Below are 27,240 nucleotides of genomic sequence, written 5' to 3'. Positions count from 1 at the left end.
TGTTACTGGACAGCTTTTCTCCATCTCTCTTGCCATCTGGGCTGTCAAACTACTCTCTTTCACACACCCTTACTGCAGTGAAGCTCCCTGCAAGCACATGCAGTGGAAAGAGAGAAATTACCTTTTATTTTTCTTTCTGTCAGAGCTTCTGTCAGAGTGCTAAGGGACTAACCAAGGAGACTGTGTGTCTCCATGTCTTGTTTCAAGCTAAGCATTTCACAGGTCAACTGGAACCAGCCCTCATCCTGCCCCTAGGGCACTGTGGATCAAGGCCTGAGGAACATCTTTGAAAGCTTTGGAGGTTTGTCTCCTGTGTATGGTCCCAGGCTCAGCTGGTACCTTCACATCCCTGCCACTCAGATCACCCAGACTCCTAGGACAGAAAACCTGTTCTGTCCTTCTTTCATCTGTCTATCCATGTCCCAAGCAAGAGGGAGGCAGAGAAACTTACCGTCTTCTAATGGGGGGAAAACAGCAGTTGTCCTAAAAACACCAAGAAGAACCAAAGCCCTCAGCCAGTATCAGCAGCTGGCTTGATGGCAGTGACAGAAACGTATCCGAACTGGTGTAACCCATGCGAGGAACTGCTCCAGCCCCTCTTGTATGGGGGGAATTGTATTAGAGCTGCATAAGAAATTCAGCAATTGCTGCTCCCTCTGCTCCCCGTCTGCCCTTTTTCCCTTTCCCTCCACTACTTCATATTAATCCCACCTCTGCTCCCTGTCTGCCCTTTTTCCCTTTCCCTCCACTACTTCATATTAATCCCACCATGACAGTGGAAATAAGAGAGGGTACTGCCAAGTCAATGACAGTAATCACACTAGATCAACACTTTGAATTGTGTTCTTTATTGCCTTGGAGGAGGATAGTGAAAGGACCAGCCGTGCTTTTTCCACCCTGAGCTTGACTGCCATGTTATCTCCTGCTCTGAAGGACTGTAAAAACTATGAGACAAACATTATTGCTCTGCTTACGGTTTCTCTGCAAATGCTGGCTGACTTATTTTCTGAGACAGCTGGCAAGCAGAGAAGTAAGATTTATTCCCAGCAGGTGCAATAGGATCTGTTCAGATGATCGTACGTCCACCTCAGACCTCACACTTCAGCAATAAATTGTTGCCAGGTCTTGAAATGACATCATCTACAGCGTGAAGACTTGCTGCAGACAAGGCATATTGGAATGGGTCCCTTCTGCTGAAGTCCTGCCAACAAAGGCTGCTAATAAGCCTAAAGTATGCCAGCTGTGCTGTAGCTGCAGCTGCTGATGACCATGAGACTTCACTTTTCCTTTCATCCACCACCACCGAAGGCCATTCAACCTGCAGACATGGTTGTAAATCATGCACATGCCTCTAGGAGTCACGACCGCCAAAAATGTCTGGATAAAATGGCTATCGCTGTGCAAACTGCCACCAGCCGCCCTTTCGCAGTGTTCTAGACTTTCTCCACTGGGACGAAAGTACACAGTGCCAAAGCCCAGCAGTATTAAAGGTCAGTGACTCACTCTTCAGCAGTTTCCTGGGGCAATTAGATTTACTGACTTCCGTATATCCTGGGTACGTGTGTCCCTCACAAGGCTCAGCTGGAAGGACGTGGAAGGCAACATGCTTCCCACTTCAAGTGTTACAGAGGGCAGGGGGTGACCTGGGCTCCCTTCCAAACCCTGGGGCCAGAGCGTGAGGCTGTGGCACCCCTGGTCCACTGCAGCCCCCCAGCACCCCTGCTCTTCCTCCTTCTCCATCCCCTGCACAGAAACCCCATCCTTTCCTGCCCTCCTCCCCCTGTCAAAGGTGCTGCTGTTGCCAGCCTTCCCTTCCGAGCAGTGCCAGCCACCTGCTACGACCAGCATCATTTCAGACAGCATCAGCTGGCACCAGCCAGGAATGGATTTAGCACAATAATTGCCCCCACCAGCCTCCCTCCCCAAGGAAAATCTGAGTAGCAACTGCATTCCCATCCCACCACTGATGCACACAGCCGCGTCTTCCAGTTTCACCAAGCGCTGCGCAAAACTGAACGAGAGGAGATTGCTCTGGGTCAAGGTCCCCTGAGCAGAGCCACCACCTGCGACACCATTGCGTCGGAGGGGTGGCTGCCAAGTTTTACACATAGCCGAGGATTTTGCTGATGCCTCCAAACCTTTACATCATCCCAGCTCTGGTTTGCTGACTCTAATTCAGGCACTGCAGTGCTGGGCAATGTGTGCAGCACCAGTGGACAACTCTGATCTGGGTTGCCTTCAAGGAAAAGCCTGACCTAAATCAATGGATCACAGAGATCCTTAGGCATGTCACTGCAGAAGTAGGGACCTCCTCTCAGAACCTGTTAGACAGCAAAAGATTTTAAAAGGGAGTCTTTAGCACTGCTCTTTTGCCTGTCACTAGACCAAGCTAACTGGCTTTGCTGTGTGTTGCTCCTGTGATGATTTCTTAACAGATTTTGCTCTTTTCCTCGATGCTGAAGGATGAAAGCCCTGGTATGTTGTCCCAGCACCCCACTGTAGCCCAGCACTGAGTCCCGCAGCAGCAGATGATGCAGCAGGCATACCAGGTACTGCTTACAAAGCAGAGAGTGCTTTCCATCAGTTCACATTGCCCCTTTTTCCTCTCCTTCATTCTGCTGATGTTACTGTGAGTGTCTTTGCAGAAGATAGCTATCTAAGATGGGAGACTGGCCAGTGAGCAACATGCTCCAGCCATGCACAAATTAGAGCAATGAAGTCGGGTACGCCAATACCATTCATTTCACAACTCCTCATAAATCAGCCCTTCCAGACATATGATTTAGCTTCTTCAGGGTGCTCAGAACTGGTTGCAACAACCTGTGATTTGGCTGCCAGACCTGCTCTGGGATACGACATCTTTTCCCAGTGAAGGCTTTACGTGCCTGCATTTGCCCTCTGCCTCCCCTGCCAGGCTGCAAATCCACACCAGATCTGTGCTTGCTGTAGGCCTGGAAGAACTCCTTCAGTATCCTGATTTTTTTTTTCCCACTTCTCTCTCTTTCTGCTTGAACACAGGTCCTTCAGACTGTCATGTAACTCATCCTTATAACTTTGTCTCCCTGGTCACTTCCACTGTTGATTCAGCCACATATAAGGTCCCAGAATTCTTAAGACAGTTGAAAGAAACAGATACATTTCTGAACATGTGGACAAAAGCAAGCATTTACAAGTAGACATATGAGAAAAGATGTCTTTGGTGAGCTGATTAAACAGAGCACAAATCTTGTTTAAGTTGAGCCGTGATCTCTTAGAGCCTCAGAGGAATTAAAAGAAAATAAATAAAATCTGTGATTTAAGTTGTCTTTGCTGGACATATTATGTATTAATAAGATATCAAGCTCCTTTTAATAGCTGATCCAAAGCAATTGAGCCAGGACATGCAGGCCACAAGCTTCCTTTTTAGATGAAGAAACCGAGCTTGGTAGGATGTGTTTCATCTGGCAAATACTGAAAAACTGGGAACAGGACACAAGTGCCATAGGTCACAGCCCGGGACCCTCCTGTCAAGGTAACCCAGCCAGCAAGAGTCCCTCTAGGAGCTGCAGTGACACTGATGATGGGACTTGCTGCCCGAGCACAGGGGACAGACAGTCCCAGCCTGTTGCTACTTGCAGGGTGTTACTCCCTGGTTTTCCCAATGTGCACCTTTGGGACCACAGGTGGGGAGAGCTTCCCCAAGCATCCCTTCATCCCTTCTCCCTCCCCTGGCCCTGGAGGGGGTCCCTAGGAGAAGAAAGGAAGAAGGTACAGATAGACAAAGCATTTGATGGAGAACATTGAACCTTTTACTCCCATTTATTGCTGCAAAACAAACACTGTTTTCATTCTCTCATAGCTGTACCCAGTGGCTCAGCGCTGCTGAAAAGTCACAGTGCCTTTGCCAGATACACAACCTGCTGCCATAAACGGACTCTGAGCACAAACTTATGAGCACAACGTACATGCTTTCACCTACAGCGAGGCTGAAGGGGAAAAAAGGGAACAACAAAAGAAAAGGAATCTCTATATTTTTATTTTTAGGCTCTGAGGGGAACAGCTAGCACAGACTGCCCTGGTAAAGTACACCATGACCTAAACCCTCACAGTCCCCCAGCAGAGGACCCTCAGAGGCAGTAGCATGAACTTCCCACCGTGGCCACCCGCCACGGTTCACTCCAGAGCCAGCTGTGGCTCCGGGGCAGCATTCATCCTCCTGCCCCCACCGCCTGGGCTGCCACTGCCAGCATGATCAGAGATACGTCATGCCAAGGTTTGGCGCCAGCTCCCTGCATGCCACCTGCGGCCCTCCAAGCAGCCTTGGCTTCGGGAGTCGCACACAAAAGCCCGTTCTGAACTTCTCCTCTAGGGCCAGCCAGGCGCTGGCCTGAGCACAGATCCTGGCTAAAGTTGCTCAGGTCAGATGTGGAGCTCAGGGCACAAAGCTGCTGCCCAGAAGAGCCTGAAGCCTGCAAGCAGATCCAGGGGTCCCAGCTGGATGGGGGAAGGATGATGAATTGAACAGTTGGGATAGGCACTGCTTTCCAGTACAGTGTTTGCTCAGGGCTTTGCCTGCTCCATGTTTTGGAGGGCACAGCTCCACTGCAAGCACCCAGTTAAAAAACACAGCAGGAGGCTCAGGAGACAGGCAGGAGACAGAGCCCATGGCTGTGCTGACATATTTTGCACTGCACCTTGACATTTTCCTAGCCAGCCCCTCTAAGAACACTTTATGTTTGTCATCGCTGTGTCAGTGACAGTTACCATCAGGATGACCTTAAAATACACACCCCTAGTGTGCAGACTGTATGCTGGAGCCAGACCACAACGCATCCATGGGATGATTAAAAATTACACAGAGGATCTCCTAGGAAAGCATCTTAAATGGCCTTTCACAGTGTCGTTAGAAAGCCCCTACACTTGCCAGCACTTACAATAGTCTGTGGTTCTCTGACATTGACATTTCAGGAAAAGTTGAATGATAGCTTTGGGCAAAAACGTGTCTTTTGGTCTTTTTTTTTCTTTAGTAAGCACAATCATTTCTGCTGACTCCTGCCAGATCTCAGAAGGGCAGTCTGCTACCAGTTGTTTTTTAGTACTTGAAGACTGAAATGTTCAGTACTGGAAATACAGAGAACAGATAACGCACAGTGATCCAGATCATCAAGTGGTATCGGTCAGGTACACTTGGAGTTTACACCACCAAAGTTGCTGGCCCAAAACTGAGCACCAGAAGCCTCAGCTGCAACCACCTATCTCTTTATTTTAATCTGACATTCCTCTAGTGACAGAGCAACCTCTGTTGGAGTGTTTAGCTTTGGAAAGCCACCCTTCAGATCAGCTCACCTTTCCCTAAAAGCTTGACACTGACACTTGATCACACTCATTGTCTCAATTTGCTTGTGACTTGGAACAAAGCAAATCTGGAGAGGAAAACCAGCCACCAAAACAACAACCCTTGCAGCAGCAATCCCATTTTACTGCTGCAATCCCACACCAGGACAGAAACCACTGATTAAAGGATGGGGATTTTCCTTACCTCGCTGACAATCGATGAGTGGGGCTGTTTATACATCCAGTTTTCGTGGCACAAGGTGAGTGGCAGGTTGCCTGTGCTGTGATTGCCATAGCCAGCGAGCGGGCTGGCACAGCTGATGGAGGCATCCCACACAACATCCAGCCTCTCGCACTCCCCGCTGGAGGACCTGTTCCCCAGGCGCAGGGGAAGTACCGTGAAGTTTTGTTCCTCTTCCAGTGTCCAGCCACACCGTTCACTTAATTCAGCTGCCCCAGGGATCCTGCACCAGTAGTCATCTGGTGCCTGCCCAAGGAAAACCACGCTGGCGAACAGGAAAGAAAAAGTTATGCCTGTCTGGCAAAGGAGGAAAAAGACCCTCTTTTGAAATCTTCCAAATTCTCCAGCTTCTTTCAAAACCTCATCAAAAGATGGCATTATGTGAGGCGGTCTGTCCACTTGCAGCAGTCCAAGAGATGGCAGAGTTTGCTTTCACACTTCACATCGAATGCCAGCACTTCCTAGAAATGTGACTGCCTTGCCTCTGCTCGCTCCTCTCTTCTCGTGTGCACGCACGCACACATGCACAGGGACACGCGGGTGTGCAATGCCACCGGTAGCATGAGCAGAGCCAGAACGGGGCAAAGCTGCAGGCAGGCATGCGAGCGTGCACCCAAGCACACATGCGGAGACTCAGGGCATGTCAAGTGGCGCGGGGCTTACACACAGCCGGGGAGGAGTGCAATTTAAAGTGCACAAACATATTGTAGGAGAGGAGGGGCGTGCATTTCCTATTCATCACGAATGTTAGCCAGATTATGTAATAAAACCAATTAACTACTTCAGGGCAGGCAAGCCACAAATGCCAGCTCCCACTGCAGCTACAATAAATTAATAGGTGCAAGGATAAAGCAGAGTTAAATGGGAAAGACACAGAAGCTGTTGCAAAAAGCAGCAGTGAGTAATTCAGCCTCTCTGCAGGATGGCAGGGGCAGGAAGAAAGTTGCTTCAGAGAGAGCTATAAAGTCTTTCTATCAGCAAATAGAAAAGAATACTGTGGCAATGTTTAATTACTTCTCCAAAGTGCTGCTTCACCATCTGTACAGATTTACTTTGCAAGAGGCTTTCCTTTCCGTAGTGTAAGGTGAGGCTCACAAACTGCACCAGTCCAAAATCCAGGGGTTTTATTTTTTTTTAAGTTGGATCCACCTGTTCAAGAAGGCTTTTATGCGACCCTGTTGATCTTAATTTCACAAAATCTTCCACATATTGAAAGGATAAAAAAACAGGTTTTCATCCTCAAAAATGAATAGAAAACAAGTTATTACACTTTTCTGTTCAGCTGTTTGAGTGGGGAGAGAAGGGAAGAGGGAGCCAAGACTGGGGCACATTTTGTGTGCACATGGGCATATCTCGTGCAGAACTCTGAGTCAAATCAGACATGTATCGGCAGGTGTTTTGCACTTTGGTCAGGATCATGAGGTCCATGGCCACTTTTTTCCATTGTGAGCCTAGGGACAGCACATATCAAAAATGTCTTCTATAATCCCTTGTCTTTGGTTACCTGCAGCTTTGCCTATGGGTGTCTACAAGTTTTGAAGCGACATACAGTTTCTAGAACAGTTAGATCCAGACCAAGTAAGGCTTTGATTACTACAGAGACTATCTGAAATGGATTTTGTAACAGAGATGAGAATTGATGCTGTGGTGTGAGCTAGGCAAAGACGCAGGTTTCTTTCGTTCATTCATCGCATTCAAAGATGCACTGCTCTACTTGTATCAGAAGATGCTTTTGAGGGAATTTTGTTGACTCCTGGTTATGCTGTTTTGCAGTAATCAACCTTAGAAGCCATGAACACATCACCTTTGGGTTTAGGTCTGTGCCTGAGGAGACAGGGCACTGTCTGATGGCTGGTTTCAAACAAGAGAAGCTCTTTTACCTCAACAGAGCTAACTGGGGTGTCAGGCTGAGATGTTGTCACAGGAAAAGTGGGGGGAAGATTTCCTCAACCCCAGGTGTCTGATCTGTCTGTCAGCGCCCCAGGAAAGCAGAGACCCTTGTGCCTGACCAGTCTGTCAGCGTCCCGTTACAGGGACCCTTCACTGAACAGTCCCGCTGGGTCGGAGGGCAACTCGACTGCCTTGTTCAGGGAAACACCCCAGCTGCATCAGGGGGACCCTCAGCGGGTCCTCCCCCTTTACCTGAATGTGTTACCCACCGCTGGCAGCTGCTAGCGCCCACAAAGGGCTAACGGTAACAGGTTACGGAATAACACTCTTTATCAATATAAAATCATGACAAATTAAGTTTAGTGATCACCGGTGACAGGGACTGTCGGCAAAAACAAGTTTGAAGTGGTATATAACCAAAACATTGATCACTAACAACAGCTGGTGTGAGTTAGTCATTTAGCACTTGACCAAGCTCTTACCCAGCAGGTGTCCCTGTGGGGGAGCAGACAGGTTCAGCCCGTGGACTGATCCCAGCAGTTACGACGGAGTCTTCCCTGACTTCTCCCCTCATTCATTCATTCACTTGTTACACTTTACTCTCAGGTGGAGCTTGAGTGACTCTAGTCAAACATTCTTTTATTATTGATTGGTGTAAATTTCTCTTGCTTTCATTTAAAGACATAGTTAATAAGGAACAGAAAGCGCATGCTTGTGAGGGGTGGTTGTGCCTTGGAGGTGGGTAACTTTGGGATGGAGGTGTGCGTTCATATTATAATGAGATTATAATGAGCATCTAAGAATTACTTTGACACAGTTGTTGGCTCAGCATCGGACATCTTCCCATTTGACAGCTGCTGTGCAGCATATCGGCTGTGTGGTCCCATCAAGTTCCCAATCCTGCAGGGAGCACAGCAGAGCCTGGCCGTGGGGGTCTCTGCTGCTCCTCTAGGGTAGCAGGTTGTGCTGCCCAGGGAACCCTGGTGGAGCAGATTGTGTGCGTGCCAACTGCCCTGGAAGTGGCAATTGTATTTTACCCTAAAAAGGTTGTTATAATGCTACAACTTCTGTTAGGTCCCAGTTTTCTCTTAATTTCCCCCCTCCAAGCCATTTTCCCACAGATGTCAAAGGTGAGATGGTTTATCCTGACAGCTTCCAGTGACTGGGGAGGAGGTTGTCCCTGTAGAGGCCACCACAAAGACAAACAAATGGGGCCAGAGCCAGATAATCAGTATATGCACTGCTCTCACAGTTCTCCTCAAGGGTGTATTACACCTGTACTCCTCCTCAAGCCTTACCCCAATAAAAAATGTTGCTTTTATCCCTGTTGGGTATTTGCTTCATTCTGAATCATAAGGGTTAGTCCCCTGTCAACCATGTAGCAATGTAACTGTCCTGAGCATTTTACCTGTTTCAGAAACCCATTGGTGCAATTATGCCACCTCTTATCTAATCAGAGGAGCTAGACCAGACTTGGTTTGAGTGAGCATCCAGTCCACTATTGCAACATTGCTTCTGGAACTACTTTCTTTCCCAAAAGAAAGCGAGGTCTAGTAGCTGGTTGTCAGAATTTCACACACCTCATCCATTATGCTCTTGTCATGCACAGCATATGCATTGCAGGCTGCCAGACCAGAAGCCAGAAAACTGAGCAGCAAAGAGAGATCAGCACTAATGTCACGGCAGTGGACGTCTGGGAGTCTTTCTAACACTCCCTGCAGTTACACTACTGGTGATACAGGTGAAGATTCATTCAGTAAAGTCAGTTCAACTGTCTGGCATAGGTGATGTCAAAGCAACCTTGGTTCCTCAGTGTTCACCCCTGTTTTCATTTCTCTGTCCAAAAATGGCTTATCAATACTTGCCACCATATCAGTGTGCTGCAAGACTCCGGTTTGTTAAACAAATCTAAAATATCCCAGTGACGGGTGCATTAGTGCATTTACAGCAAGCAATTCCCAGTTTGCCCGAGGTTTTCCTGTGTGCTGCAAGAGCTGAACCCATCTAAGGACAGCAAGATGATGGGTTTGTATACAAAGCCTGTAACTAACCTCTTGAAAGAATGGCTTTAGATCTTTGAGGACAGATCTCAGGGTCAAACCATCATTTTAAACATTTTATCCTATACATACGGTAAAAAATTATGCTGTTTGATACTGAAAAAGAAGCAAGGGAAGATGTTGACTGATGAGGAAGGCAGAAGTGGTAAAAATAGATGCAGAGAAGAGAACAGAAAGAGGGAGCGGGGAGAGCTGGAAGGCAGCAAGCCAGGGAAAGAGCAGAGACAGAAGTGGTGATGAAAGGGGATCAGAGGAGAAAGAGGTATAGAAGTACAACTAAATTACAATCACGAGCATCCTCAGTTGGAGTTCTGTTTAGAAGCCTAAATGTCACAACTATTTCAGAAACAGAATGAAAACTATGTAGTCTAGAGGGGAAGGCACATACATTCCCTGTACACTCGCGGCACTACACCACCGTTTCTCCATGCCTGGGTGACAGCATGAGACTTCTGGATCAATAGCTACTCTGACTGAATCCTGGAAAGTTACTTTACTGCAACACCCTGGGATAACCTTTTCCAGTGCTTCAGGCAAACACTTAAATCTCAGAGCCCTTCTTTGGGACACTATAAGCAGTGGGGCAGTGACATCTGCCAGTTTGCAGACACCTGAGAACATCATCCTACATAACAGTACTGCTTCTGTAATAAAGTTATGCAGAAAACCACGACCTAGATTTATGGGCCCCTACAGACACATGCCTCTTGCTAAACAAAAAGGGCCTGTGAATAAGCTTGGGAGGCAATCACCCCACTGTCACCCACCTATTGCCTCGCTGGTTGATGCAACTTCTTACTGCACCAAATATTTGTCCCCCAGCCAAATCTGCTGTAGACTAGATAGCTCTAAGCAGCAAGGGTACAAACCAGTCAGCAACACACCATCCATCACACCATCCTAGGGCCAAGAGACTGCCTACATCAGCCTTTTCTTCAGCTCTCCGTGCCAGGAGAAGTGGCAGGGATCACCACATCCCTGCATTTGGGGATTATCTGTACCTCTGATAACTGGTGACCCCACAGCAAAGACTGCCACAAGGAACCAGGCAGTAGCAGCTCAAAGTACGTTGTGCAGTTCTTAACGGCAAAGCTTGGTTCACAGCAAAAGATGGCAGAGCCCTTCATCATTCTTCACCACTCACTGCACCTTTCATGCATCTTCCAGCTGCATCCTGAGGGTTTAGCTCTCCTGTGCAAAGCCAATGCTCGTCCACACTGGAGTGCAGAAGCCTGACACTAGCCCCAGAAATACCACCTGTTCATAGGGCTCACCTTGTTACAACATCTCTCGTTGAGAAGGCAGGCTGGAAAGGAGCTCAGTTTGGGAAATTAAATAAGTAGTGGATTTTTCAAGATCAGAGCGAGACCTCTTTGTGGGGCAATTAGGTATGTTTAAGGTCCCTCTCCCACACATGGTGCAATTACAATTCCAAGTCAGGACACTAAATCACAGGCAGCTTCTTCTCTGACAGTTCTTGTGTTTTGGTTTTTGTTGCTGTTGCTTTTTTCCCCCCACTTTATTAATCTTTCCTCCTCCTCCCACCACTCACTTTCATCTTCTTCTTTTATCTCCCCTTTCTTCTTCTTCCAAATTTCCTCTTTTTCCTTCCAAAAGGTGGCAACTCTACTCAATGAAGTATATCCTTTCCCAGGCCTCCAGATCAACTTAGTGAGCTGCAGGCTAACTTTGAGACATGGGAAAAGTCAATTCCTATCAACAGGGTTTCCACCTTTTGGCAATCCATGAAAGCAATGCACAATGCATTATACTCCCCTCCCTCACTATTTCCATGGCCTTTAGACTATTTTTACCATCTTGGTTCCAAGAACAAATATAAACAAATGTAGTTCTAGGAACTGTAGAGTACAACAACCAGGGGGATCTGTACTCATCGCTAGGACAGCAGCTGAAACAGCAGAGGAAAATGAGGGCATAGGGAGAGAAGGGAAAATCCAGGCAATGGGGGGGGAATGGAGAGTGAAAGGGAAAGAAAAACAGGAGCAAAGAGGCTTCTGTTTCTCTCTTCACAGGAGAGGAAAAAAAGAAAACAATCCAGATCCATAGTCACCACACCAGAGACAGCCCATGTCTCTGTTGTTCTGAGCACAGGTAGCTAAAAACCTCACAGTAGGGGAGGAAGCCATCCTCCACCTACAGCCCATGTACATTTCCACACCCTCAGCTTTTCCTCCTGCTGCCCCAATGCAGAGAGCAGGGGGCACACAAAGTCCAGTGGCTCACAGCCCCCACGGCTCCTGCAGGCTCATCCCTCCCTGCTGCCCCACACCTCTCCTTGCACGGGTTCTTTCTGGGTGCAGAGCATCCTCTGCCAGAAAGCAAATGGGATCCTGGTGTGTCTGTGTTTTCTTACCCAAATCCAGTGCTGTTTCACCACCGTGGCACTTGCACACAGTTCCTCTTTGCATGTTGGAGAAGATCAGGTGCCACAAATTTGGGTGCAGAGCATCCTCTGCCAGAAAGCAAATGGGATCCTGGTGTGTCTGTGTTTTCTTACCCAAATCCAGTGCTGTTTCACCACCGTGGCACTTGCACACAGTTCCTCTTTGCATGTTGGAGAAGATCAGGTGCCACACATTTGGGTGCCTGCAGATAGCCTGTGTCTTTTCCCCAGTGACTTTAATCCTAGTTAGGGAAGGCAGCAGAAACCTGTGGCTCTCCAAGCACATCTGGGAACACCTGCTCATCAGGATTTCAGCTCAGTATTTGAGACAGGCCAAGGAACTGAAAAGGCTCATCAGCCTCTCCAAGGCCAGCTGAAGGAAGGGAAGCCAGAGGAAAAGGGGTCCCTGCACACACATTTTTATAGTCTATATGTGGCTTCCCTCATCCTTTTCCTCTTCACCCGGTCACTCTGGAGGCCAGTGGAGAGGCTGCACAGGGCTCTGCCTTCCTGTCCAGATAGATGTGCCATAATCCTACAGCACGTTTGTCAGGACCCTTGCTAATGACTTAGAATAACCGAGCATTTTGGCCATGAGATAAGACAAGCTGAGTTCACCAAAGGTTATTTTACACAATGGAACAAATGAGATATTTCCAAATTGAGTGTAAAAGCCTGATAAAATGAAAAATCCCCCCCCCCCCATGTTATCAGACAGCTGTGAATGACAAGCTTGCTTTCTCTATCAGCAGCACCTGCCTCAGGTCCTGCTGGGAAGACAGGGGAAATCACACCAGTTTTGTTTGTGATTTCTCATGGTTGCATACCCCTCCCTTGTGACTAAGGTGCCGTTGTTTGGAAGCAAACATTTCTGAAGACTAAGGAAAGGGCTTTGCATGAAAGTTTCGATCCTCATTTTGTGAGAATAAAGATGAAACTTTTAAACTGTAACAAGGATGGTGCCAGTGCAATGAAGACTCCTGGGGGTGTTGCTCGCCAGCTGTCTGCTTCCCTAGCAGCTTCTGAAGTGGGACTTTCATTTAAAAAAGAAAAAGAAAAAAAAAAGACCAAAAAAACCGCCACAAAAACCATTGCAAAGTTTCTAACATTAGACATTTTTACCTGCTTTCATACTCTTTCTCAGTTTGCTATTATATCAAATATTCCCAACAAACTTTTTTTGTGGCCTTTCTATTGCATAGTTTTTATGGCTGAGAACTCTCAGGAATTTAGAAGCCCACTAAGTGGTCAGTGGAACAAAAATGCTACCATTCATATCTATGAGAAGAAAATAGAGCAATTCCCCTAGGCCACCACTGTCCATCTTATGGACAGTTTTGGGTAGAAGCAGCATGACTTGGTAAGAAGACAATTCATGTTTAAAATACCCCATGAGCTTAAATAGCTAGCTGATCATACTCCACATGGAAGAATTAATATACATTTCATATTTATGTGAAAAATTATTTATTCTCAGCAAATTCCTGTTTTACCGCCACTGAAAAAGAACTGAGATACATCTCTGCAGAAAATAAAAAGAGCTGGAGGAGCGGGGTAAATTCAGAGCAGCAGCAGAGACCCAGAGCACTCCTAATGCACCAGCAAAAGTTTGAGTCATCCTGGAAGGACGGATGGGAACTAGTAATTCCTCAGCGCCTTTCTCTAATCTCCCTGTAGTTGTTTTTGGAAGCTCTTAGTGGTCACAATCTATTTATAGTTGACTCTGTTTTTGTAGTTTATCTCTGCTATAACATTGTGTCCTTTGTCCTAACTGCACAATACCAGCCCAAAAGAATTCTTTACAGCTGGGTTCTCACCTCTTGCTTGATTAGCATGTTTTATTAATAGGAAGAGGGACCAGGCATCTTTCATCAGGCCGCTTAGCTGGGCATACATGCTCACTGTTCACGATCCAGCACCTAGCACGCTACTTAAAATGGGCATTTTGGATATGTGGACCTATCACAGCACAGGGTACTTCCACTGCTCATTATTTTCAGTTGTTCTAATGCTTATTTGCTTTTAAATGTCAGTATATTTATTACACAGGATTTGTTATATTTTCCTTTCCCTCGTAAATGTTCCTGAGTGTATTTAAGAAAAAACCACAAAAAATGTAAATATCTGATCCGGAGATGCAAAGCAAAAATAATGCAAGAAACATTTGAAAATCAAGGAATTGTTTACATTGGTCTGAGATCCCAAAATCCTGAGTAACCAGATGAGCTGAAACAAAGGCCAATTCACGCTGAGTGTGGCTAAAAAGGTTGCATGGTTTGTACTCATTTTCCCAGGAAACAAACCTTCGGTGATTGGATGGAAAGTCTAATAGCTGCATCTTGGGAAGGCAAAATAGTGCAGATGGCAATGGGAGTCCCTGAGCTGGTTGCTGTACTTCTAGGCTGAGCTTTCAGTTGTCAGGGTCTACAGACCAAACCCATACCTTAACAGAGGATTCTATGTAATGGGAGTGCAGTGAGCAAGAAACTCAGAGGTGCACCCTGGCAGCGTCACCGTGGTGCAAAGTATGGTGGCAGGTAGAAAGCCCTGGGCACCAGGAACTGGAAGGCATTGTCTGTAAAAAGACCGTTCTTCCTATCGTGAGGTTGCTCCCCTTGGCAGCCAGTCTCAGCAGAAGGTGTGCAACCCTTTACTCAGCCTTTGTAGCCACACAGTAGCCAAGAGCTGGAGCTACTGAATGATGGAGGGACATTATCAACCCCAGACAAGCGATGGGACCACAGCTCCCCTCTGCCAACTCCATGCTGGCCAGCTGCAGTAGAGTGGGGAACTGGGGAGGTCTTGGAAAATCTGGGGCAGTGCCACCTACTGTCATGGTGGATGGCCTTCCTTGGGGGCACCATCAGTTCTCCAGGGCTTCTTCCAGTCCCACCTATCTGCTCCTCCACGCTGAGATGAGGAGACAGGGAATGGACCAGTTTCAGTAAAGAAGCGGTTACTGAAACAGCTCCCAGCTCCTTGAACTTACATTTAGGAGACTAATCCAAAGATGATCTTTATGAAAAGGTTATTTAGAGGATTAGTTCATATGATATTTTTAGTAAAATGATAGCTGAAGAAAAGCAAAAGGGATTTACTTCGGGTTTGTTTAATAAATGAAAACAGCAACGTTACCATATCATTGCCATATATGCACCAGCAGGCTGCTGGCACCATCCCGACCCCTCAAGCTGCTCCCCCCCCTCCAGTGCTGTGTTCAACAACAAGCGGCGCCTGGGCCAGTGGAGCCAAGCAGACATGTACGCTCCCGCATAGCCAGCAGGCACGGCATGGACCTCATCCTCTCCTCATCTCCAGCAGTGCTGTGGGCCTCACCACCTTCCACAGGGGCAAGGGGGAGCAGAGCCCAGCCCAGCCCCACTGCCCACCCATCCCAGGCTGGCAGAGCAGGGGTGCAAGCTGGTGCACACATTGGAGCAGCATGTGCACCCCAGGAAGGATGTCTGTCACGCCTCATGCTTTGCAGGTCCTGGCTGTCACTCTCCCAGCCCTCATGCCAGCTTAGTGAGGGTTTAAAGGCATCTTCACCAACCTCCTTCCACTTTACCATCATTTTCCAAAGGAATGGCTGACAATTTTGTACCAGAGGAGCCTTAGCACAACTAATATGGGGAAAACTCCCTCCCTTCCTTTCAGCAGCATGATTAAAATCGCCATGTATTCTAAAGTAACAGAAATACCTCAATCACATTTTTCCTGGTAGCAGCTTTTGCTCAGAGGGATGGTGCCAGCTATATGCTATATATCAGCTTTCAACAAGGAAGTCCCTTGTTTATTTTCTGGAAATCTATGGTCTTCCCAGATAATCCTTCACTGATTTTTCTATATTCAGGGAAGTTTTTTTCCCTTGGTTTTCCCATCACATCATGCTTTGTTCTTGTTCTATTCCGCTCCACCTCAATTTTCCCTTCTCTGAGGATTAACCTTTCAGGGAAGTCCAGTCTTCTCCTGGAGAATAAACTTGGAAAACATTATGCACAATATAAGAAGTCACTCCTCCTGTTGCATAAAACCATCAGCCCAGGGGAAACACTGGCCTTTGGACTAACATAAGGAGGCCTCGGACCTTGCAGCCACAGTCCCAGCTGTGATCACTGTTCATTCACACTGTGCCGAGGTTTTTAGCAATTCAGTGACTCTGGCCATGTCCAGCCTTCTGCATACAGTGGCTGCAGAATTTTTTGTCAGGAGTGGATTAAAGCACGTTCTTAAGAAGGATGTTTTAAGAGGCAATGGGCACAAGCTGAAACACAGGAGATTCCCTTTGAACATCAAGAGACACTTTTTTACTATGAGGGTGACCAAGAGAGTCTGTGGAGTCCCCATCCTTGGAGATATTCAAAAGCTGCCTGGACATGGTCCTGGGCAACCTGTTGTAGGTGACCCTGCTTGAACAGGGGGAGTGTGGACCAGATGACCTTTAAAGATGCCTTATAACCTCAACCAGTATGTGATGATTCTGTCACTCTTTTTCACTGCAAAGATCCAAGCAACAGCAGCCTACACTACCTGTGCTAAGCCATTCCCCTCACTGCTGCTGGGAAACAAAGGCAAGCTGGATTCCTCTAACTTCACCTCTGCTTTCTTATGTTTTTGTCAGAAAATACCGTGTGTGTGTGTGTGTGTGCATGCACAAAAAACTACAGTAGTGCCATATACCTAAGTTATCCTGCGAGTTGCATGCACTCGTGCCCACCGTGCCCATAGATACGTTGACAATACCTGGGCTAGACCAACCTGTGCTCACCTCCAGGCTGTCACGGCTAGCTTGCTCTGTTGGGGTGTGCTTGCAAAAGGCCAGCTCTCACCTGTACCTACACAAATAAAATAACTGCATGAGAAATTATAAGGCAATGACATGAGAAATGGCAGAATAGGGAAGAATTAAGTATACAGAGAAAGGGAGGCAGTAGCTTAAAGGACTAGCTGACCCAAGTAGAAAATATGGAGGCTACAGTGTACGCTGTCACACCACAGGTACCAGGTACCACTGTAAAGCTGGGGGAGTGGGTTAACAGCAAACGAGGCGGTCTGTTTCAGTAGGGATGAAGACGCTAATGGGAAAGAGCTTGGGAGGAGAATGGCATTGTCTGCCGCTCGTTTGCTGTGGTGCAGGGTGGCTGGCTGGCTTTGCTCACCTTCACCAGCTCTCCTTGGTTTCTTCTCATTCCAGGCTGGTATTTGCTGCTGCCTCTGCCCCTCTCCCTGCTTGTGGGCAGGTTTGGTCACTGGATGCCTCGCTGAGAGCAATGAGCAGCTTGTGGAGCAAAGATCTATTTAAAACACTGTAAACTCATGTGAGCTGGACAAATGGAAAGATGTGCAAAGCAGGCACAGAGGGACAGGAGGTGGAACAGGTTAGCCAGCACAATTACTGTACAGGGCCAGGTCCCCATGGGAAAGCTGCCGACTAAATGTGGTGGCTCCACAGCTCTGCTGGCCTTGAGGAAACATGGAAGAGCTGGAACCAGTCAGGAGCCAGGGAAGAAGGTGGTGACCACTGCAGACCACTGGCCATGCCTGGCTCTGGATTTGGCATCGCTTCCACTCAAGTGGGTGAGGTCAGAGGCACCTTCCCCAAAGCCATAACAGCCACAGAGATCTCCAGCCTCACCAACACAGCTCATGCTGGTTCCCTAGGGATCCTTTTCCCTGCTTTTCAGCCACAGGGTAACTATAGAGAAGCTGAGTGAGGTTTGGAGCCACCTCTGAAGGCTTCCAGCAGAGAAGGGTCTGGGGTAGAACCTCACCAAAGGACAGAAAAGGAGAAGGGCTTCTTGGTGGGCTAAGGAGGCAGGAGACATCCTTGTCCTCCAGTCCTCTCTGGGGACAGCTCTGTCTGTCAGCATTGTGGTGCCAAGCCATGACCTCAGGGTAGAAAAAGCGTTCACCAAAGACATGAGTGTCCACAGGGTCACTCCAGCAGGCAGTATTTCAGAAGAAGGTGGCCTCCTGTGCAGGGAAAAATGACCTCAGGGAAGCTGCCGTCACAGGCAGCATTCAGCATCTTACTGTCTGCTGCTATGGTGACATGGTGGCTGAGGTCAGGCACGCAGCTGATGCTCTCCTGGTAAAAGTGGGTTTCCCTTTACCACTTGTTTTTCTCAGAGGAATAAACTAACACTCTGTGTACGTGTATACATGTGTGTGCATGCATTTGGCCAAAGCTCCCTGAGGTTCAGTGATGCCACATCACTGGCTAGCAGCGGCAGCAGGTGGCGGCCAGGGCAGGTCATGGCAAGGTGGCACAGACTGCTCTCAACGGGCAGCCGAGGTGACTGTGTGCAAGACTTGATGCAAGTCACTGCCTGAGGCGAAGGTCCCTAGCTAGAAAAACTTGATCATGAGAATTGTTTGCAGAAGTAGGAATGCAAGGCACTGCGCTGAGTTTGAATGGGGACACAACACAAAGGCAGTGTGACCCCAGGATCAAGGAGCAAAATGAGGACATACAGGGACAGCCAGAAAGCCCCGGGGGGTTCCTGCACACATGGGGGCCAGCTCAGCTGGATCAGTCACATCTTTCCAATAGCAAAACATTCACCACATCACACTCCGCAGTCACATACAGCTGTGAGGATGAGAGCAGAGGTCTGCATCGCTGGCTGCCACTGCAGTGCTGTGGGTACCACCTGGGTGCAGGCTCTTGACAGCTGCCATGCCATTGGAGCAGGGAGGTCTCTTCCCCAGGACAAGTGGTCACAGGAGTGAGGAGAAGCACAACTGCTTGTCCACTGGCTGTCATGCTCAGGTACATATTAGAAATGCTAAATATCGGCTTCAGTGGCTGTTAGTGCAGAACTAATACTGCCACCACCTCCACACACGGGGGTGTGGTGCTCCTGTGCCCTTGGACTCAGCCTGCATCACTGATCACTCCCAGCATCTGCTTAGAAAACCTCAGCTCATGTCTTTGGAGCTTTTGAAACTTGTCAGACATTTTTCAACTTCTCACTTGCTATGTGGTAGTTTTATGTAGCCAATAGAGAGGCTATTTTTTTAAGATTATTATTTCATGAGTTCACTGTGCTTGGAAACCCCGAGATAACCACAGCACAGACAGAAGTTTAAACAAAGTTCTTGCATGCAATCATCTGACTGACTTAAAAGCTTTTCTCTTTAACAGTTGCCACCTGTAATTATCTAACAGCACACACAAGTGTTACAAGATGTTCTCGATTAAGGTCAAGAGTTTGGGAGTCTGCAGTGTATTTTTCCCTGCTTGGAAACTGTCAGATTTGTTTTGCATTGGGCACGGCTTTGTGGTCTGTCCACTTATCATGTATTTATGGGAGCAGCCCAATAATTCAGAAGGGAACCTGTTGCACTGAATGGGCAACTTGCTCCATAGGAGAGCCAGGGCATACATTTTACAAGGTCACTCAGTTCGCTGTAAAACTGCCCGTGCTGCCAGCTCTGCCACCTCAGTCTCAGGAAACTGAGTGGGACAAGCACTGTTTGCACAGCTGAGAGACACACACACACAGGCACACACACACTGCTGTTCCCATACTTGAAATTGTGGCTCTTTCTGTAAATGCTTCCTGAACTTTGTCCTTGTTTCTATCTTTATTTGACTTACAGGCTGAGCTTCCGCAGCCATTTAATTAACATGCTTGACTCAATGCCTTAGTTTCAGACAACTGAGAATGGCTTTTCCGCAGGGAATCCCCTTCACTTCGGCAGTTCCTCCCAGCTTGAGAGTGAGCCCACTCCAGCCTGACAGTGTCCCTGCACTGGATTTATGGTTCATCTGTACAAAGTGCCAGGTCCAACAGTTTCATTCCACCCACTCCCTAATCTGTAAAGTGGCTAAGCTTTCCCGCGGTTATCTCACTTCAAAAGTTGCTTGTTCAAGAGGTGACCAACCCTATGGATGCTGAAGGGTAACAACATGATCTCACCAAAGCATGTGGGCAACTTCTCACCTACCTTTGCCCCAGACAAGACATCTCATGGTGACCATCACTGTCTCGTTGCTTCTTCCAGCACCAATACCTACCCACTAACCGCCTCATTTCTTACACTGGAGGCAGTTATCAAGGCAACTACTGCAGCAGTGAGTGGAGCATGGAAGCCTGCTGGGCAGCACAGCAGGACAATCAGCTGCTTCGGGGGAAGACTCCACCAGAAAACATTTGTCTCTGTTTCTGAAGTCCTATTCCACATGGTCTATGTTTGGCTTCAACCTTGCCTGCTAGCTAGTTTCCTTGCCCTCAAATCTGACTCCCCTTACTTCTCTGGCCAGCCTCTTTTAGTTTAGTTAGTTCCACTGAAATTTCAGCAGTCCTGGGAGTAAAGTGAGGCAGAGCTGACTGCATTCATGATGGGTCCGTAGTGTTCAGCCTCAGTTCTCTCCCAAAGGCCATCTGTTTGTCCATGAATGTGGGGTCTGTATGTTCCCTTTGGACTTAAAACTACTGATGCCTTCTTGCCATTGTTCCTTGACAGCTTGCTTTATCCTTGAGACCTGCAACTGCATTTGTGCAATCAATAGGTTTCACTATCTCCCAGAAGCATAGACAGATGCCCAAATGTTCATAAAACGAAATTACAAGACACCAAAACTCAAAAACTTACAACACAAGCTAAAATATGGAAATAAGAGCAGAAGCGCTCAGCTTTTTCCAGAAGGGAAGGCTTAAGAGCACATACCATGACAAGTAGTGTTGGATACCTCCTCCTTCTCTGAGCCACCACGTTGCTTGCACCTGCATGGTGCCAGAGGCAGCAGACCTGAACACAAACAAATGTGCCGTTTCTCAGCTACAAAAGGGCTGGTTTTGCAAGCAATTTGAACAGAAGCAATAGCTTCATCCCCCACTGAGCAGAAAGCCCTTTTAGAAGCATAAATATCAGGGCTAATAACAATTGTGTAAACAAACATTGACAAACTACATCAGAGCTGTGTGCATGTGATATCTAAGCCCCCAGAGATTCAAGCTTGCAGAATATATTTGAATTCCTTTTGCATCTGGAAAAAATACACTCAAGCTCAGAGGCAAGAAGTCTTTCACTAAATCTGTTGCACGGATTGATCCCCAGTTACCATTTTTCTAGGTCAGTTTTAACTGCTTCACTGGTCTTTTTAGTAAGTGCTGTGTGTCTGATTCCAGGCCTTCTGTCATATGAAAAACAATTTATAACCGCACCAGAGGAGACAGGTGTGTGTACTCACTTCACAGAAGTGCTAAAATGGTGTTTTAACTGAGGACTATAAAGAAAATCCAAGAAAAATCTGCATAATGATACTGGAGCTGAAGTCTTCTGGCATGGTGTAGGCGGAAGATTCTGTAATTACCTGTCTCTTGTCAGACCACATTCATGCCAGCAAATTTAACAGCTACATAGCAATGCACAAGGAGCAGGGCGGTCAGAAAATCAGGTCTCAATGCTACACCACTTTTTATTCTGTTGAGGCTGGCTTGAGACAGCCCAGCACTGCAGGTAACGGTATTTTGCTGTCTCAAGGATCATATGGGATTTCAGCAGGGATCAGGCCAAGGAGAGAAGCTGCAGGAGGAGTCAAGAGGGTCTGCCACAGGTTGAGACAGAACAGAGAGGTGAGCTTGGGGTCTTCAAAGAGGACCAACTGGTCTTGAAGGACAAGATCAGTCTCTCTCCATGCCCTCCTGTTCCTATCCTCCTTCCCAGGATCAGTACACTTTGCCCCAATGCAGACTTGTCTGATGAGACAGAGGGTCACCCTCTCCTCCACACAGCCACCCATCCCTCAGAGAAACACCCCCTTCTCCCCCTCCCTGTGGGACCCCACTGGGTAGGTGCTGTCCACGCCATGTAGAGGTGGAGAAAGGCATGGGCCAGGGCAGAGCTTCAGAAAGCTGTGATCTGGGACCCCCTGACACTGGAAGTAGTGGTGTGATGTTGCTGCTCCCTTGTCACCTTTGCTATCCTCCCAGGCTGCCCAGGGCAACAGCACTGGGAACAGAGCCCCACAGAGGTGGGAAGGGACATCCCCTGCTCTGATCCCTGCAGGCAGGGCAGCCTCACCCCCTGCCACCACTTTTGCCCCTGCTCTCAGCTGGGGTGAAGTGCCAGGGGTGGCTCCATGCCTCACATCATGCCATGCTGTACAGCTGTGATACCCTGTCTGAGCACAGCAGGATGTGATTAATATGTTCAATCTAGGAATTAATTAAGCAGTCACACTCCAAAAACCTTACTGCAAAATTAAATGCTTGCAATTAACTATGTATTTAAACACAGTGACCCCTTCTTTCTTGTGTATAGATGCTCTTTTTGAGCCAGCAGCCCTGCAGGAGTGGGAGCTGTTTCATGCCTTGGATAAGAGGGAAGAGATAAGCACTACTCAGCAACATCAGTATGTTATAATTATTCTCCTACTAAATCTGAAACACAGCACTGTATCAGCTACTAGGAAGAAGATTAACTCTGTTCCAGCCAAAACCAGGACACTCATGTTGTGTTCTGCTAGCCTTAGAGCAGGTGTCAGCAGTTCAATTACACAAGAGAAATAATAAACCTAAGACCGAGACAGCAAGTCCTTTGGGGATGGGGCTTGTTCTTTCCAGTCATGTATGGCTGCTCACCAGGAGGCTGAAGCCCTGGGACCCACGTGCTTCCCTGTCACAATGGTGGCTGTGACAGTAGGCTGAGGTGAGATATGCAGATGACTGCAGACAGCCTGTGCTGCACTGGTGCTGTGCTGCCCCACAGCTGGGAAGGCTGGTCTGGCCAGGGCCAGCCTTGACTGCTGGTGAATATAGTCACCCCCACCAGACAGTTCTGGGAGGACTTTTGTGAACTGGATGAGTGGGTGGGCTTGGGAAAAATCTCTGATCAGCATTTAAAAAAGCCTCTGTGTTTTTCCTGAAGTGCCTAGCACAGCCTCCAGGCTCTGTGCCAGTAGTTACAGGGCTGCCTGGATGCCTTTGCTGCCCTTGGTAACCTGTTACCACTACCCCCTTTGATAAGAGCAGCTGCACAAACCCCAAGCACATTGCAGGGTGACCTTGCCCTCTCCTTGGAAAGTCAGAGCAAAGCAGCAGGTCCCCACGGACCATGTCACAGGCTCACAACAAGCCATGCTGCCCCAGGGCCGATAACCTTTCCCTCAGCAGCATGAGCATCCCTTGTACCAGCCCAAGCAGCTCATGGACCCAAACGCCAGTGGCGTAGCTGCTCAGCAGGGCTCCCACCCTTGGCAAGAGGGAGGCAAAAGGCCACTCATGACTGCAGAAACGAAACGTTCAGAGAACAAACTCCAGCAACACGTCATGCTCTATGCCACAGCAAAAGCTGAGGCGTGAGGACTGTGCACTGAACTGTCTTCGTCATTGAGGGAGGTATTCCTAGGTTGCACAATACTAAGCTGGTAATTAGTGTTCAATGAGGAAATGAGCTCAATCTGTGAGTTTTGGCTCTAGACACAAATAATCAAGAACAGGAGGGTTTTGCCAAATACAGTATGATTATAATCTTAGTTGTAGTATGTGAGCCAACCATAAAGTACACTTTGTTTCTCTTGGTTATAAAATATGTTCTCATGATGCAAATAAGTATCAAGTGCAAACACATGTTGTTTGATGCAACTTGAGCAGCCTGAAAACAAGGTGTGTAGGCTCCCTCTATAGTCAGCTCTTAGATATCGAGCCCTCAGTGCTGATCTGAAGAGCTGAGATCCCATGACATAAAGCACCAGTGGATCACAGACCCTTTGGCAGTCCAGGTTTCCTTAGACATTTTTGACAGGCACCTTTCCCCCCGGCAGGATTCACATGAGATCAGGTATTGTCTGGCCACCTGCAGTCAGCTCCATTGCAAGCTCTGCACTTTATGCTCCGATCAATTTGTCAGAAATGTCCCCATGTGTCAACACCTTGTCCAGATTAACTGGAGCAGGTTGCTCCAGCTGCTCTGAACAGCTCTGGGTGCACAGATTTGCTATCAGTCACCACTGTAGGCTGCTGCTGGATATGTGGTTATATATCTGGAGATACATGTTCGTTCCCATTGATCGGACTGGCCTGGACAGCTGTAGACAACTAGATCAGTCCAGATGCTCAGCTTTTACATGGATGGCATTAGCCCAGGTGAAACCCTACCAAAATCTGCAAGGTATCTGGTCTACCCCATCACCACAAGGGGGACATCCTGCCTCTTCCCCCTCCTTTCCAGCCTCCCTCCCCCAGCCATGTGGTCCTGCCCCTTCCTTTGTGCTGATTCTTCCTTATCCCTTCACTGAGACCCTGCAACTCACTACTGCAGGATAAGTCTACCCAGGTAATTGTTAGGATCAGCCGCTGCCTGTTTAGTGAGTTGACTCAGTTTATGGAGTAGAGGACCAACAAGTGCCAGAACAGGCTGTAGGAAAGGGGATGGGGAGTGGGACCTTCACACCAAGAAATTGGACTGGCTCAGCCCACCACATGTACATGCACCCCAATACACAGGCAGTGCACCTCCTTGTTTCTTCAGTGCTTCCAGTGATTTCCCATCATATTCCTCTGGACCTAGTATGGCCCGTTCATGATTGTGGGAGACAGCACCATGCTCAAAGCTCCCTGTTAAACATCTATGCTTCTGTTACACCCACAGAAAACAGAGCTATGACAAGGTCCACATACATAGGTGTTGCAACACTAACAAAACTCGTTGGCTGCAACAAGGCTTTTACCATCCCATACCAGGTTAACTCCAATAAGTAGTTCCCATGCCTTGCCCCAGCATGGCCACCAACCTCCACAAGGTTTCAAAAGTTCATCTACTGTCCGTGCTGTTTCTTCATCCTCTTCAGGCCAGTCCACCCTGCTTCTTGTCCCTGTTGCATCTGGATTCTTCTTCTCCAGGCTCCTCTTCCAGCCAGCCTCTCCTCATCCAGGCCTCCTCCTTCTTCTCCCAAGGCCTCTCCTTGTCTCTCCTACATCCAGGGTGCTCCCTCTGCTTCCCCCAGGCCTCTCATCATTAGCTGCTCCTTTTCTATACCTCTTAGAGCTATTTAACTACTTAACAGAACCAGCCACAGCTGCACCTTATCTACATCAGCCAACCCACTGTCCCTGAAGGAAGCCCACAGCTGGATATTATCAATGTTAATTAGCCTGCCTTCATTCCTCTGTAATTCCTCTACACCTAGGTAAGCACTTAACCAAAATCATTACTGAATGGCATGGATGAAAGAATGACTCACTAGAAGGGAGTCAACGCAGATGTCTATTCATGCAAGAAGGCTTGTAGGAGAACACTTCAGGAGGCACCTACTTGGAAACATCTGTCTGAGGCAACTCTAGTAAATCATTTTAGCCTAAACTCTTAAAGACCTGAAAACCTGTATCTCTGAAGAGCTAGCCTGTTGGATCTCTCTGTCTCAGTTTCTAGGTCTTCAGGAGTGATTTCCTGAGAAGATGTTTTCATATCTTTGAATAAAGGCTATTGTTTGACAGCCAAGAGTTATATATACTATTATTATTAGTATGCGTTGTTTTTATGGATGGATTAGATCTGTCTTTTATCTGTAACTTTTTTACAGCAGTGTTTTCGGTGTCACTTTGTTCTCATTTCACCCATCTCGGTAAGCATACATCTAAAGCTCAGGAAGGTCAGAGTACAGGACTACTCACCCCAGCTTTTGGAAGGCTGACAGCTTTTAAAGCAGGCATGGTAATGCTCCACTGCTGCAAACTGAAGGGATTACTGATTATACGCAGTAAACCTGTCAGAGCTGACACTGTTTCACGAACCTGCCACTGCAGGGCAACATGGGTCTTCTGCTGGAGGTACAGATGCCCTCTGCTAACAGAGTTGCTCCGGCTTTTTTGGCATTGCTATTCTAGCTGCCTTACACATTATATGCTGATTGATGTTGTGCTGCATCTGTGCTAGTAAATAAAATAGGCAGTCCCAGTTTTTTAATGCTGGAGGCATGGGGTATGACATGGCTTACATCTGTATATACCAACCCCAGTCAAGGCGATCTTTTCCCTCCTGCCTACCAGAAACAGCCCGTCCAGCATCACCATTCCAAAGCTGCCTGGGTGTTGTGAGGACTGTGCTAACAGTTATTGGGCAAAACAGTACTAGGAAGGGTGGTAAAGGTTAAACCTTTATGTGTGTGGATATGGGATAGTGCTTGAGCCCATACACAGCCATGTTTAGTTTCTTTGTACAGATGTCACCCTGGCAAGCTGTCATGCTGCCTGCATTCACGTGTGCAGATCCACCAGCAGGACCACATGCATGCTCACTCCCTGCTCTGTCCCCAGTGAAACGGAAAAAAAACTGCTGCAAAACATCATCAAGAGATCACACAAATGCAATCAGGTGTGTCCAGGTGACAAGAGTCACATGCCTTTATGTTGGTGGGGTGGACCATTCTGTTCCCCTGAGACTGATGTTGCTGTACACAGGAGGGAGTCAGGATATCCTCAGGCAGCTCAGATATCAATAACAAAAACCTCTAGACACCATGCAATTTGTGAAGCTAGTCAGTGGTCGCTCCCACTGTAGGACAATACTGTGTTTACTGGCAATGCAAGAGAATATTCAAGCGACACTAGAGGTTTTCCAGAAGAAATAACATCAATCTGCCTCAAAAGCAGAGATAGAACCTTCTGCTGGCATAATGGGCATACAAACACAAAACTCGTATCAGTCTTTCTTCTGGCTCTCCCCAGTGTGAAACTACTCCAGGCAGAACCAAGAAAGGGTGATTAAGTATATTTCCAGGATGCTTGATGCACTTCTTGTTGCATATGGCTAAGTTCTGGCTGACCCAGGTTTTAGCTGCTAACAAATGCATCGAATATGTGCTCCTCTGAGTAGCCTGTGTGCAGGCGGGTGCACGGTTTAAAAGCTGCTAGTGCAGTTAACTCCTTGAGCATTAACAGGGAGAATAGTCCATTCCCTGCTTCTGGTGTAAAACAGACCTGAATGGAGATAGGTAAACAGTTTAACTGTGAATGGTCAAAGGTCTGGTCTTTTCTTAGTTGTGAAAGACATTTATTGCAAAGTAGCAGTCCCATTTGTGATGCATGACAGTTCCTAGGCATGCACGTTGTTGTAACTCAACAGGGCTTGTTATTAATAGCCCTTTAAAACATCATGTTACTTATCACCTCTGTTTTCCTCCAAGGTTCATTGTTTAGTTTTGTGTTTCATAAAACTCATCGAGGTCACCAAGTGCTCCTCAGGGGGGGAATTAACTCGATGAGAGCAGCCTGCTCAGGGATCCTCTTCAGAAGCGCTAAACAAGCTACAAAGTCATTACAGTCTGACCTAGAAAGAAGGGTAAAAAAACATGTCTGCAAAAAATTTGCAGGCAGAAATCTTTG

At 47.6% G+C, this 27,240-nt stretch overlaps 1 protein-coding gene and 1 long non-coding RNA gene across 3 annotated transcripts in view; both read right to left on the bottom strand.

Moving 5' to 3' along the window:
• The window catches only part of SLC22A3 (solute carrier family 22 member 3), a 35,038-nt gene extending 28,807 nt beyond the window's left edge, over positions 1-6,231 (bottom strand). For both annotated transcript variants that reach the window (XM_037391037.1, XM_037391038.1), the window contains exon 1: positions 5,519-6,231. In XM_037391037.1, the coding sequence (XP_037246934.1) occupies positions 5,519-5,932 (414 nt within the window). In that variant the 5' untranslated portion in view covers positions 5,933-6,231. The remainder of the gene's footprint in view (positions 1-5,518) is intronic.
• Positions 452-3,258, bottom strand: LOC119149612. The gene is made up of 2 exons (XR_005104780.1): positions 769-3,258; positions 452-711 (listed from the first exon to the last, which is right to left on the bottom strand). It is a non-coding gene; the product is annotated as an uncharacterized LOC119149612 (long non-coding RNA).
• Positions 6,232-27,240: the final 21,009 nt, after the last annotated feature.

The sequence above is a fragment of the Falco rusticolus genome, chromosome 6 (genome assembly GCF_015220075.1).
Source record: "Falco rusticolus isolate bFalRus1 chromosome 6, bFalRus1.pri, whole genome shotgun sequence".
Lineage (NCBI taxonomy): Eukaryota > Metazoa > Chordata > Aves > Falconiformes > Falconidae > Falco > Falco rusticolus.
The sequence above is the reverse complement of the archived record's forward strand: the minus strand, read 5'-3'. Positions and strand labels throughout refer to the sequence as shown.